We start from the raw sequence: 14,830 nt of genomic DNA, 5'->3' as shown, positions 1-14,830 counted from the left end.
CAGAAGAGAACACCACACTCCTCAACAAGCCTTCGGAGACCAAAGCAATGAAAAAAAAAGCCACAAAAAAAAAGATAATAGCATGTGCACGTGGAGAACGTCACCTTCCGTCAGCACTCTGGTGATATTATACACTCGTGAGCAAAATAGCGTCACGACTAAAAATGACCAAACACCAAGAGGCTAGGAAGTGTGACAGAAATAAATCAGATTAAAGTAGGCACATATTAAATATAAGGAGCTAGAGAAAGGAGAAGAAAGTGCAACTGGCAACGCCTCTGAAGAGTCTCCAAAATTATGTTACAAAATGACATGCTGCAACTTAAGCACGAGGTAATGAAGGTAAGAACATAATCCCCATCAGCTGTGAGGCATGGTATCAGGCAACAGTCATTCCATATTCTGATGCAGCAAGTAATATGAAATACAAAATAGAAGAAAAACGTTGCCGCGCGTTCATATCCAGAAACGCCGGGTTACCTCATAACATGCAGCAATCTGCGAACGGTCAGCACAAAATGGCGGCCGCCGCTCGCATTCCACTGAGGTGAAGACACCGTCACAATTATCGGGTCCAGAAAAGCAGAATCCAAGGACGGAACGACGAAAAACGCCGCACCGACCTTTCAGCGATTCAGACCCATCCTCGAGGGGTCCCCAGGGGTCAGATAGCAGGCTGAAATAAGCAGAATCTCTCCGCGTACGAGCGGAGCTCACAAACACGCCGCCATCTTCCCGCGGCACAAGACCACGCCCCCGTTTGCTAAAGTTCTACCAACAATTACAGAACATGGACATATAACTACCACATCTCTCTCTCTGTCTCTTATTGCGGTGCCTTTTTAGTAGGCACCGCCGTGGAAACGCCAATAGACTGACCGGCAGACCACCGGTCGGCTGGTAGCTGAGTTTGGCGGGAGTTGAGCGGGGCACTTGCGTGGCGGCCCACTCCAGGACTGCCAAACTCGTAATCAGGCCCTTAGTATGATTGATAAGTGCTAATACAGTCCCAGTGGAAGGCCATCGGATCCTGTCATTTCACCCTGTTGTAACTGACCCACAGAGACAATAAACTTGTTGAAGGTGAGGTTGTCTATAAATTGCAAATTTGAAAGTTCAGGGAACTGGAGTTCATCTAGAAACTGATGTATAGCGTACTTGTTGTTCGTCAGCATAGTGAGATTTAATCAAGCCCTTACTTGCTTCTAGAAGCCTTATTATCGAAAAGCCCCGAGGGTGCCACAGGAGTGTGCACTAATGTTTTATGCCCTCAAGGCACTCTAGTATTACAAAAGGGGTTGCAGAAGCTTGTCTGGACCATTTTGTAATATAAATTGCACCGGTGCACATATAGCAATAAAGCAATTTCATTAGGCGTTCCCTCATTTGCAAAGTGACGTAGTCCCATGCAAATGACACAACACTTTGCCTTTTTACCGACGCTGCGTTACAGAGCCAAGTGCAGAGGTAAACAGGCCATCAGGAGGCACACTGACTGTACACACCACATAGAACTGGTGAACAGTGACAGCTCCCCACCCCCTTCTGAGGGTGTCCCTCGAAATGGAAGAAAGGGTGTCCCATGGATCCCTGAGTCACTGCCCGGTAAGCAGGTGAAGTCACTCACTACAACCACGTGCAGGATGATCTCTGTCCCCATTTAAAATTCAGGCCGGGTCACTGCCTGCACATTGAAAGGCAGACAACGTATTAAATAAGTATTTCATATTGTTCTTGATGCAACAGATTTCATTGACATCCCAGTTACACCCGCTGTGGTAAAATGTGAGCAGGATACTTTAGCCCGACCTGCTGGTGTGTAACTAATGTTGTATTTTGATTAAAAGCACACATGGAATGGATACTTATGCATCTGCCCCTGAAAATCACTATTCAGGTTTTCAAGTAACACCCTACCTAATGGATGCATTATACATGTACATCCTTTAAAACAAATTAAAAACTTTGAACTAAATTCTCGTTACATATCTGAGTTGTACTTTTTTCACCGAAAACTAAATTATCTGTCTAAATCCCCTATATTTGACTCTGTATTTTTGGATATTTTATTTCCACAAAACTTATTTTGTAAGAGCTAAAAACTTTTCCATTTGTCCAGTTAAATAATATCCACTCTATTAACTAGTAAATTGGCTAAGGAACCTCATATAAATTCTAATTAATGCACCATTGGATCTCTTTGTCAGGGTAGTTCAGCAGATTGGGACACCAAGGTTGCTAATTCATTTAGATGTTAGAGGCTTTTGGCCAGTAGATCAATGAATCCCTTCATCTGTCCAGTGAGCAGTCTAAGATCTCACTGTGACTCCAAGGCCCACCTTCCCTAGAATCTGGCATATCTGAGGAGAGGTAATATACATCTTGAGAAGTCAGGCCAGAAGCCTTATTGGATTTAAACAAGTGTGGCTTGTTCTCAAAATATCCGCAAACGAAGAATTAGAAAGTACATGCTAGATCGTGATAAGTGTGAAATTCTACCCTTAACAAAATATACCTTTAAGGATGATTTTAGCTCCTCTAACTTTACTTGGAACTCGCATCACATTAAATATTTGGATCTTTACTTTACTCCTTTAATCTAGACAACGCCATCTCTTTGTATGGAGACATGTTTACATAAAATCTCCTCTCTAACCACTAAATGGCACCTGCTATATCTCTCTTGGTGGGATCGTTTAGAGACCATCAAGATGATGCTAACTCCACTAGTTTTATTTACCACTTCTAATATCCCTGCTCTCATCCCTTTAAAATTATTTGTGAAAATTAATTCCATATTATCATCTTTTTTGTGGAACAAGAGAACACCTCGCATGTCCCTATTGCGTTTAACGAAACCTAAAGCAGAAGGTGGTGTTAAATTACCCTGATTTCCCCACCTATCACAGATCTTTCCTGCTTCACCGAGCTTTGAAATGGCTTTCCGACTCCTCAGTAGATTGCCCTCTGTGGGTAATACTTGAGCATTCCTTTCTTTCTCCTTTCTCTTTTAAAGAATTTCTTTCCTTTACTCGTAGACCACCATCTCTATCTACCTCCATACTCAAATATACTTGCAAACTTTTCGATTTTCCTTCATCCCCATCTCCTACCGACCTGGACTCCTTTCTTAACTCTCCTTTATGGCATAATACTTCCATTTTAATTCACGGGAAACCCTTTTATTGGAAATCTTGGAGAAATAGAGGTTTAATTTGGATGCATAAGCTGTTTTCTCATAATAAAATTGTATCTTTTAAACCCCCATGCCTCAGCGACCGCGCGCAGAAGGCGCGCCGCCGGCGTGTCAAAGATGCGCCAAAGGCAAGCCCGTCTGCGCCCGTCCGCGGCCGAACGGGGCCTGGGCCACAACCCCTGGGTGTTCTGGAGTAAAACTACAGTATAGCTCCCAGGAACTGCATGCTCTGTGCCCCGCAATGGCGGAGCTGTGCAAACACAGCATGGAAGGAGGAAGTGTGAGATGGGACTGTAGGTATTGCCCATTTAAGTCTAGTGCGGGGAGGGAGGTGAAGGAGGTAAGCTCTGCTCTGAACTGTTGCCTGCTGAATTGTCGATCACTCAGGAAGTATAGATTAGAGATCTTCGACCTGCTTTTAGATGGTCAGATAGATGTGATGTTTCTCTCTGAGACTTGGCTGGATGAGGACTCTGCGCCAGAGATCCTTGAGGCATTACCCATTGGCTATGCGATCACTAGGATAGATAGGGATTCCGGCAGAGGAGGGGGAGTGGCAATCATATTTAACCACTCCATCCAATGCTTCCTCGAGCCTGTCTTCATTGCTGATAGCGAGGCTGGCCTTTTTACGATTAGAGTGGCTACTAACTATATCGTGAAAGGGCTTCTGGTCTACAGACCTCCTGGATCCCCCACCCGCTTCTCTCCTAGCTTGATAGATTGTCTCACTCAACCAGCACTGCGTTATGATAAACTCTTAGTGCTTGGGGACTTCAATCTGCATTTTGAGGATGCTAAGAGTGTGGTGGCGGGTGAGTTAGGTCAGGAAATGGCTACTTTACAACTGAGGCTAAAATCTGACTCCCCTACCCATCAGCAGGGCCATCTCCTTGACCCCATTTTCACGAACTGGGATGACATAGCTGTTAACCCACCTCTCCCTATCGTATGGACAGACCATTTTCTGGTCCTGTTTGTTATGAGGCTGCCTGGGCCAAAGGTACAGGAGGAATCTAAGAGGGGAATAACATGCCGGAAGTGGGCTGGCTTCTAGCGGGAAAAGTTTAACAGTGCCCTTTCGCAGGGTGGGTTACCAGGGGGAATAGATGCTGAAAGTGCTTGCGTAAATTTGGACAGGAGGATTGCGGAGGCACTAGATAGCACTGCCCCCTGGTCACAGAAAATACCGGGTAGAGCACAAAAATCTGCTCCTTGGTATAACGCCACCTTGAGAATGGCGAAAGCAGACTGTAAACGCATGGAAAGGCGGTGGAGGAAAGACTTTTCGGATCAGGGGAGGAGGGAGTATAAAGATACGTTGAAGAGCTATCATGGGCTTATTAGAAGGGCTAAGGCATCTTACTATCTGGAAAGAATTGGGTCGGCGGAAAATTCGACAAGGGAACTATTTAGGGTTTACAAGGAGATAGCTTCCCCAGCTACAGCGGCAGTACCTGCAACGGGCTCAGAAGAACTATGCAACCGCGTGGCAGATTTCTTTTCAGACAAGGTGGAGAAAATCAATTCCACCTTCCCGGACTCCGCCCAAGTAGGCTACGAAACCTTGGAGGAGGCATGGCACGCCCGGGAGAGTGAAGGGTTAGATAGCTTCACCGTTCCCCCTCCAGAGCTGCTAACTAAAATCTGTTTGAGTGTTAAGTCGGGCTCTCCTAGAGACCCGGCCTTCCCTAAAGTGCTTAGAGGGAGCATAGAAATATTGGAGCGATACATTAGACATCTCGTGGAGGTTTCATTCAGGACATGCACAGTGCCAGGAAGATGGAAGGAAGCAGTGGTCCTTCCGGTACCCAAGAAACCACACATAGGCCCAGACCGACTTGACAATCTGCGCTCAATCTCTTTACTACCGTACTTCGCAAAGATTGCGGTGAAAGTTGTAAACATGCAACTTACGGCACAGATTGGGAAATGTAACCTCCTGCATCCCACTCAGTCTGGATTCCGGGCTTTCCACTCGACGGAATCTGCCCTGCTTCTCGCCACGGAAACCATCAGGCAATATGCGGGACAGTCGGCGGCCTTGATCCTGTTGGATTTAAGTGCCGCCTTTGACACTGTTGCACATCACACTCTGGTGCAGTGTCTGAGGAAAGGATGTGTGTCTGGCAGGGCCTTCAGCTGGATGAAATCATTTTTGTCGGAGCGCAGTTTCCAGGTGAGGCTGGCCTCTCACTATTCTAAAGTCATCAAACTGAAACAGGGGGTGCCGCAGGGTTCGGCCCTGAGCCCGACCCTGTTCAATCTTTATGTGGCTCCACTGGCGGAGATTGCTGACAGTTTTGGGATCAGGGTCGTGTCCTATGCCGATGAAACTCAGTTGGTGGTCTCCCTGACACAGGCACAGGATACAGCAGCCTCCAATTTTGTGGCATGCTTGCAAGAGCTGGCATCTTGGATGGCTAACAACTGCCTGAAGTTGAATGGCGATAAGACCGAGGTGCTTGTGGTGGGGAGAGCGCCGTCGGTGTGGTCGTCGGCTTGGTGGCCCCAGAGCTTGGGTTCCACCCCGACGCCCTGCGCCCAGGCGAAAAACCTTGGGGTGTGGCTGGACACAAAGCTCTCCTTTGAGTACCATACCAGGCGGGTTGCAGGCGTCTGTTTTGGAGTTCTGAGGGGCCTTCGTAAAACTCTGGATATGCTGCCTACTGCAGCCAGGAAAACCATGGTCCATGCACTGGTGACTTCGCGCCTTGATTATGGCAACATCCTGTACTTGGGTGCAACGGCGAAATGTATACAAAGACTCCAGGGTGTGCAGAACGCAGCAGCTCGTCTGGTTCTTATGCGCCCGAGGAGGGCCTCCTCGAAGGTGGCACTTGCTTCCCTCTACTGGCTGCCGATAAGAGAGAGAGTCTTGTTCAAGGTATTGTGTGTCTGCCACCGTATTATTCAGGCGACGGCTCCATCCTATTTGTCTGATCTACTCACCCTTATGTCCCAACACGCCAACTTAGATCAGGAGGGAGGGGCCTGGTGTGCGTTCCCACTATTAAGAGAGCAAGGATGGGCGGGCGGTCCTTTCCTTTTTTGGCTGCACAACATTGGAACAAACTCCCTTTGAGCCTCCGGGTGGAGGCCATGGAGGGCACCTTCAGGAAAAAATTGAAAACTCATCTATTCCCTCTGGGATAATCAGGACTGGCTAGGTTAGGGTGTAGCATTCAGGGCAGTTTGCACCGCAGCGCGGGGACACACTGGCAGAGTGTAACCATGCGCTTTATAAATGGGCCTATTATTATTATTATTATTCTTTTGCTGAAGCTAGTCATCTTTTTCATTTACCCCCCTCCTTTCAACCCAAATATAACAATTTCACAGGCCCTTTCTACTGCACATACTCATATTCAATTACACCCGGTATCTCCTGTGGCTAATAAATTATTAACCTTTCTTCTTTCATCTCCTAGAGCTTCCAACATATATATTTTTATTTACGATCCTCGCAACTCGCTAGAACAAAGGCCAAAGTTGAGTTGTCTTGGGAGAAAGATCTGGGAGTTGATTGGCCCTCTTCTCTTTGGAACAAAATATGGTTCAAAATTAGGAAAACTTCTAGAGCTGCTAATGTTACACAAACGCTATTTTTTATTGACAACAGGCTTTTGTTACATCCAGTTATATTACATAAAAGACATGTCACGGTATCAGACACTTGTTGGTCCTGCTCCTCTCCTCTAGCTGATTTGAAACATTTGCTTTTTACTTGCCCTCACTTACATGATTTCTGGACATCTGTCTGGGGTCAAATTAACTCTATCTTTAATTCCAACTTCCCTTTCTCTTTCACACATTTATTTTTGGGTAGCTTATCTCCTATATGGGAGGATCATACTTCCAGTATCAAAATCGTGGACGTTTTGTTGGCGGTTGCATTTCAACAGATCACTAAAAATTGGAAAGACTTTACAAATACATCTTTTCAAGCCTGGTGGAATGCAGTGTGTTATCATCACAGATTGGATACAGCATGTGTTCATCCCATTCATTTAGCCATGAAGCGCTCTATTATATGGTCACCTGTTACATCGTTAATTGATTCCAGTGCTAAACATTCTTTTTCTCTAACTCCTGCACAACCGGAAGTTGCTAGACCTCCATGATATTCCATATCTTAGTTGTTATTATATTATAATATGATGTTACATTTTGATTATGCCACATTGCTACATAGTTGTCGCTTGCAATGTATTGTTGTATTGATAGACTGATGTTTCTTATACCTTTTTATTCCGACCTTGTTTTGTTTATATGATAGTTTTTACTTTTCTGTTTCCCCTTTTTGTTCTCTTTCCCCCCTCACACTGGACTGTATTATATCAATTGTTTTCTCAATAAACTTTATTTTTATGAACTAAAAAAAAAAGAAAGTACATGCTGCAGAAGAGGGAATAGTAGGTCAGTTTATGGAAAGGTTAGATTTTGGTCTAAACTGGGGTGGTATAGTGAGCAAAAGAATGATGGATTTAACCCATTTCTCTTGACTGGGGGTGAATGTTTTGATTTGTTCTGCATTCTGTCCATCAATTGTGTGTCTTTTAAGGTTAGATTGTGTGCCATAAAGGCTTCAGAATGCACCAATATGCATAAGGCTTTTCTTTTAAAAATGTCAAGCCATGCTACGCACCTAGTAGCAATATTGTGGAGAGGGTAAATGAGAAATAGAAGAGCTGTTCTCCGTTACTTTCTGTCCTGACCATATCTTTGTGGATGAGAGCTACATGATCAAAATTTCAAGTAGAACAAAAGAAATTAGACATTGGTACATCTCAATTGGCACTGGGCAAATATGTGTGTGATTGCCTTGATCATAAGGCAACACTTCAGTTCATAACTGTGGGATGCACTGCACCTTGGTTACTGGCTTGGTTACTGGAAAGTCAAAAAACACTAAACTACAAGGGCCAGATTTATCAATCCTTTGTGCCTGTGCACAAAAAGTGATGCAAACCGGAGCATAAGCTTGAACTGGGATTTAACTTTCCAGTGCAAATCCTGCTCTGCACTTGAAACTAGCCCTAAATAAGGCAAAGTAGAGCTATACATTACTTTGTGCTACTGTGCATCAATAGGACGTCCCATGGGTGGTACATGGGTGTTCCAAAGAAACCACCCTTTGTTTTTAAATTAAAGCCTCATCTATTTAATATGGTAGGACAGACTATACTCCAACATTTTAGGCCTCCTCTAAGAAGAAACAAATTGGAGAAAATGTTTATTTTCTTCAAACGTTTCCAATTTTGCATATGTGTTATAATGTACAACACACAAACTAGGAAATGTTTTAAACTGTCTAACTATTGTATTCTCTACTGGAAGTTTATCTTTCCAGTACCAAATGTATGTTAGACATCACGCACATACCCTTGCATATGTGGTACATGGCTGCCTAAAGTGCGCCAACACAGGGGGAGACATAGCAAAATGTCCTAGTAGATATGGTGCTGTTCTGCTCTTTCTCTCTGATGCAATGAAGTATAATAAGTTTGGTTGTTGCTCTGCTTTCCTTGAAAACTTAGTAAATTGTACCCATCGTTTGCAGTTGATATTCCTAGAGCTAACTAGGCCGATATGGTAAACTAGCTTTATAAAAATCATCAACAGATATAACCTGACATTTTAACAAAAATAAGGGGTGATGGTGGATGCCCAAAAACAATTCATATGGTTAAGTCTGGATTAATTATAAACTCTCAACATGATAGGAATATTTGTAGAGAACACTCATATTCCGTTAGTTTAAATGTTCAGAATTTCAGGTGTACTACACTGCTACAATTTTCTTTACATTAAAACACTGGTGTTTAGAAGAGCACTAATTAGTACACAGATTGCTATAAATTCGACAGTGACAACAGACCTGGCATTACTAGAAGAAGATCATTAACTGCGACATTGACTTCCCTAATAATTTATATTTCTTTATATTTGTAATAAAGTATTCCCTGCCATACATTATAACCATATTGAAAGTTACTGAGAAGTTCCTCCAGTAACTTTATAGAGAAATGAGGCTGAAGGCCGAGTTCATTTATAAGGACATGGCACTCTGAGATGACTTACCATATCCTTTTAAAGTATGGCAGTGGGGGTATTTTATGCCTTATAATACATAGTCGCACCATCAGCCTTTTCACAAACAATTTAAATCCTTCTTAATAATTGCAGATGAAAAGAATAAAAGCAGAGTCTGTACTGTGTAATTAAACACACAACAGAACAGTAAGTTATTTTTGCAAAAATATATTAGAATCAGTTTAATGCAAGTCTAGTGAAAAAATGTTGTGGCTCAGATTGCGTAGAAACATGCAGAGATTCTATCTTTGCTGTGATAACCTATTGCGTCGAAAAAACAATTAAGAAGTTGCCACAAACATCTCCATAGTCCTGATCACTTTTTCTTTTTGGAAAAACATACTAGAAGAAGGAAAAGTCAATTCCAGTTTTCCTTGTTTAATCTAGAGCTGCAATTATGCTCCTGCCGTTTCACCATAACTGTTGGCTCTGTACTCTCACAGCAGGGTGAGCCAGTAACACCAGCAAACTGAGAATGTCACTATATCCAGTGCTTGAAATGGAAAATAAAAGTGCAGGTACTCTGTATCAGAGTATCTGCTTTTTTCTGAGAAGTGCCGGTACTCTCCAATTAAAAGTATTGCATTTCTCTTGAGAAGTGCCGGTACTCTCCAATTAAAAGTATTGCGTTTCTCTTGAGAAGTGCCGGTACTCTCCTCCTCAAAATATAAAAGTACCGGTACTCCGTACCGGAGAGTACCGGCCCATTTAAAGCACTGACTATATCCATTGTCTAGTCCCTAGCTTAAGATTCACTGACCTACTCTTAATTGCAAAATATGCCAGATAGATATTGTGACACTAAATGCACACTGTGTTAAGTCTTTGCAATAGTTAAATAATTAGAGCAGTTGCTGATCTAATGTTTTAAAATTGACATGCTTTGGTCTTTTTCTTGTTTCTTTACTTCACAGGGCTTGGTGGAACTAAATATATCTCCTTTGAAGAACGTCAATGGCACAACGACTGCTTTAACTGCAAGAAATGTTCCATTTCCCTAGTGGGCCGTGGCTTTCTCACTGAACGAGATGAAGTCCTTTGCCCTGAATGTGGAAAAGACATGTGAAGTTCAGGAAATACAGCAGATGATATGAATGAGTGTTCGAAGCATGCACCTATGAAATTGAGCTACAATATATTCTACAGTCACCCTTCCAAGCAAAACGTGTGATGCTCTGTTTAAAAGCATGCATCACACCAACAACCTATTTTAGCTAATGTACAGTTTACTATGCAAGTTCTCAAGAAAGAAATGCACATTTCAAAGCAGCGTTTGAATAAACTAATGATAATGATAATTCACAGCAGTACAACTTTAAAGACACTTTTTAAACTGATATTTTACCACTAAATATTTGACAAATTGTGTTTTACCTATCAAAATATAACATAAAGTACACATGTATCAGGTAGATGGATGTGAGCACCAAGTATCCCATTTCTATATATTTCTAGTAGATAATAAACCCAAGATATTTCTTTTTTAAGCTATATAGACATTTTCAATTTTCCATCTGAGGATCTTCTGGGAATCTTGGAAAAATAATTTCTAGAAGTTGTTGCTCTGGGAAAGAGCTATCCCCCTTCCCCAACCCACACCCCTAAAACAAAGGGAAAAGGATTATACACTTTTACACATGGAAGTGTTATTTACTAAATATTTTACTGCATGTAAAGAAAGTCTTTGTGTCAAGTGCAGAGTATGAACTTAATGCAAAGTCAGTATTATATAAGGATTTAAAACTACAGTGCACCTTGTATCTAAACATACAATAATGGTACTCACACAAATAAAACCCATGTTTCTTGAGTGTGATTTATTTTTTTTTTTACAGCATGCTTGTTTCTGAGTCAGGTTGCCCTCTGCCGTTGTACACCATAATGGAGTCGTTAATATATATGTCAATTGCAGGCGGAAGAACAGCCCAGCACATATACATGTATTTATTGTATGCTATGTATTTGTAAGTACAAATTTTGTCAGCTACTGGTTCCTATGTGGATATATGTTTATTTTATATATTTATTATTATAAACGGCTCCCCTAAAAAGCAAGAGAGAGGAAAACTGTTTCACAAATTAGCTGCTGAAATGTGTAAATCACCAGTAGTGGCTCACACATGTAAGAGTAGCGGGGGAGTGGGGCAAGGCAGCGTGGGCGATAGTGGAATTCGACATACGACGGGATAAGTAATATCAAATAAATAAATAAATAAAACCACATTCTTTGCTCTCGCTGCATCGCCGTGTCGGCAATGCAGTAAGCTCAAAGAAAGTGGTTTGACCGATTTATTTATTTAATATCACTTATCCTGTCGTATGTCGAATTCTGCCACCCCCCACCCCACCCCACCCTACTGCTTTTACCTGTGCAAGCTGCCACTGGAAAAGACTGACCTCAAATCTTGAGGCACGAGATCTTGGTATTTGAAACAGGCATTTTAGCTCTCTGTACATATTTCTTAAAGGCCTATGCCTGCCAGGCACATTTTTTTACCATAATTTCTGGTGGATGGAATAGACTGCCTCGTGGATTGTAGCCAGTGCCTTAAGGCAACTCTCTCATGAATCAGGCCACAGAGATGATAGGTTGCTGCATTCTGGTTGAGTTGTAGGTGAGCATCCAAATATCTGGGAGCAACAAGACAAACATAATCCCCATAGTCAATTCTAGAGAGTATTAAAGCATTATGTACTGGTATTTCATTCACTTGGTATGAAAAGATGAAACACAGTATCGTCAAATGAAAAACACCAGATCTATTGATATGAGTGGTGAGTCCCAGATTGGCATCAGCATAGATGTCTAGATTATGAATACCTGTTGGAAGAGATGGGGGAGGACCCATCTTGTCTGGCCAATCAAGGTCGGTTATCTTGATATTCGAAGAAGTAAGGAACAGCCCATTTTTACTGGTATTCAGCTTTAAGTGGCTTGCCAACATCCACCATATTGTTACTGAAAGGTAGTTTGAGATTAAAATTGAGAGGTATTGCTTGGATTGGGAGAAAAACTGTAGGAAGTTGGGCTACTTTGTTGGGGGGGGGGGGAGTGAAACCCTGCTGAATCAGCAATCACAATTCTTGTCAGGGAAAAACACAAGCAAACCACAAATTAACCTGTACTTACCACTCTGGTAGCTTGGAACAAAGCATTCAGGCTTAACGTAGAAGCAATGAAGCACACATATTAATAATGTGGAAAAACAACACAAGAGAAATCCCACACCAATTTTAGAAATATAGAGTAAAATTTTACATATTATTTGAAACCAAAACAACAACAATCCAATTAGCATAACCGGAGATATGCAATTTTAAAGATTTTAGGTCAAAGTAATGCTTAAAAGCACAAAGCCCAACTGTGGTTATCTGGTCACACCAGACCTGAACAAAGTCACAAGTTCAGGCCAACCACGATGGAGCGCGGGCCAGATACAGGGTCCACATTAGGCCTGCTAAACAGGGTACCTTTAATCCTAGTTAGAGGGCGTTGCAGGGTCCTGAGTCAAGGATGTGCCATGCAGCGGCACTTCCAAGGAAGCTACAAGCTGTGAGGCAAGGTCCTGTGTCGGAATGCGTCGTGCAGCGCCGGTTCCAATGAAGCCATTGCCAGGACTTAGAAATCGAGGTTTTTTGTCGCTGTTGAGGATGCCATTGACCAAAGCTTGCGATGCAAAGTCGTGCATCGGAGATGCATCACACAATGGTGGTTCCGAGGAGATGCAATGGGAGGTCTCGTTTCAAAGATGTGTAGGAGATGTGTCACGCAGCGGTGGTTGTGATGCAGAGCTGTGAGGAGATGCTGCATCGGTTCTTTCCCAGAGACCACAGCAGAACACTTTTTGACCCACTTTTAAGGGTCCAGGACTGGTGTGGCACCACTTGGGGGGTAAGATCACATCAGACAGAATCCAGGTGCTGGGTTCAAGGTGGGTTGAGATTTTTCTGTCCCTGAAGCTCTGATCATAAGGCCAGCCTACTAGCCCTTGGTGTCACTCTGGTGATCCAGTGTTAAATTTGCAGGTCCAGTCCTTTTCACTCAAGCAGCAGGGCAGCATTCAATTGGGCAGCAGAGTAGCAGTCCTTCCTGTAGCAGGGTGGCACAGCAGCCCTGAGTCGTCCACAGGTCCAGAGGTTTACTGAAGAGGGGGGTCATAGGGTCCAATATTTAAACTTGGAACTAGCTTCGAAGTAGGAGACGGCTCTGGATGTCGTCCATCCAACCGCCACACCCCCCCCCCCACCCCTCCCCTCCCTGGAGTGTTTGAAATTTTCTACCTCCCTGCTCTGGCCCCAGCTTGTCTAGGGGCATAAAAGGCTAGTGTGAAACCCCTTGTGAGTGTGCTGCTGAGGCAGAGTCTTTGTGATGTATAAGTGTGGTAGCTGACAGCTCCTCTCCACCCATCAACCCAGAGATGGCCCATCCTGACAATACTTATTCCCCCTTTGTTTCACTGCCAGGGACCAATACACAATGGCCAACTGCCAGCTACACCTAGTCATGTGATCCAGGATATATTCTGCAAGCACCAAGTGGTTGGGACAAGAAAATGCCAACGTTCCAAAAGTGGCATTTTCAGAATTGTGACTTAAAATTCAATTTTGCCATGAAAGAGGGCTTTAAATTACAATTCTTTAGATGCCAAACTTGACACTCCAAATGTAATTCTATGAGAGAGCTAGGACTTGCAATAGTGAAAAACAGATTTAAATGTTTTTCACTACCAGGGCGTTTTGTAAAATGTAAAAGTACATGTCGTATTGGCTGCTAAGGGCCTGCCCTAGGGGCGACTTATGTGCATAAAAAAAGGTTTAGGTAAAAGGTTTATTTTGCTAGGTCGGAATGGCAGTTTAAACCACAGAAACAGGCTGCAATGGCAGGCCTGAAACATGTTTGACACTCTTCTTTAGTGGCTGGCACAATTAGTGCTGCATGCCCATTACTAGCGTTTAATTTACAGGTGCTTGGTACAGGTAGTACCACATTACTAGGGACTTATAAGTAATTTAAATGTGCCAATTGGATGTAAGCCAATGTTACCATGTTTTAGGGAGTGAGCACATGCACTTTAGCATTGGCTAGCAGTGGTAAAGTGCACTGAGTCCTAAGGCCAATAAAAACCAGATCAGCAAAAATGGAGGAGTAAGGTAAAATGTTTGGGGGAAGACCACCATAAGGCTGACAGGCCTAACATAAACCAAAGATTAACAGAATATCATCGGCATACATACAAAGTTTTCCATTCATTTAATGAACTATGTGAGCCATAGTGAGCATGTATGAATTGAATAGTAACGGATAGAGGATAGATCCACAATCTAGATTAAGTAAACTGCGAAAGATAAGGAGGCAGAACGGTGACTTAGCATAGATAACTAAGAAGAGGTGTTGGAAAGTGGATTATTAGTAGTGATAAGTAGTGACTTACCATTAGTAATAAGGTCACAAACACAATAAAAGGTTCAGTTAGGGTCTCAATAAATTATTCCCTTACTCAACCCTTGGTAGCTGACCACAAGCAGGCAGGCTTAACT

General features: G+C 42.9%; 1 protein-coding gene across 5 annotated transcripts in view; it reads left to right on the top strand.

Annotated features, from left to right (window-relative positions):
- FHL2 (four and a half LIM domains 2) overlaps nt 1-11,102 on the top strand; it is a 338,242-nt gene extending 327,140 nt beyond the window's left edge. For all 5 annotated transcript variants that reach the window (XM_085622611.1, XM_085622612.1, XM_085622613.1 and 2 more), the window contains one exon: nt 10,207-11,102. In XM_085622611.1, coding sequence (XP_085478737.1) covers nt 10,207-10,358 — 152 coding nt within the window. In that variant the 3' untranslated portion in view covers nt 10,359-11,102. The remainder of the gene's footprint in view (nt 1-10,206) is intronic.
- Nucleotides 11,103-14,830: the final 3,728 nt, after the last annotated feature.

Source organism: Triturus cristatus, chromosome 8 (genome assembly GCF_964204655.1).
Source record: "Triturus cristatus chromosome 8, aTriCri1.1, whole genome shotgun sequence".
Lineage (NCBI taxonomy): Eukaryota > Metazoa > Chordata > Amphibia > Caudata > Salamandridae > Triturus > Triturus cristatus.
Note: the sequence above shows the minus strand (reverse complement) of the source record. Positions and strands in the feature narration are given on the sequence as shown.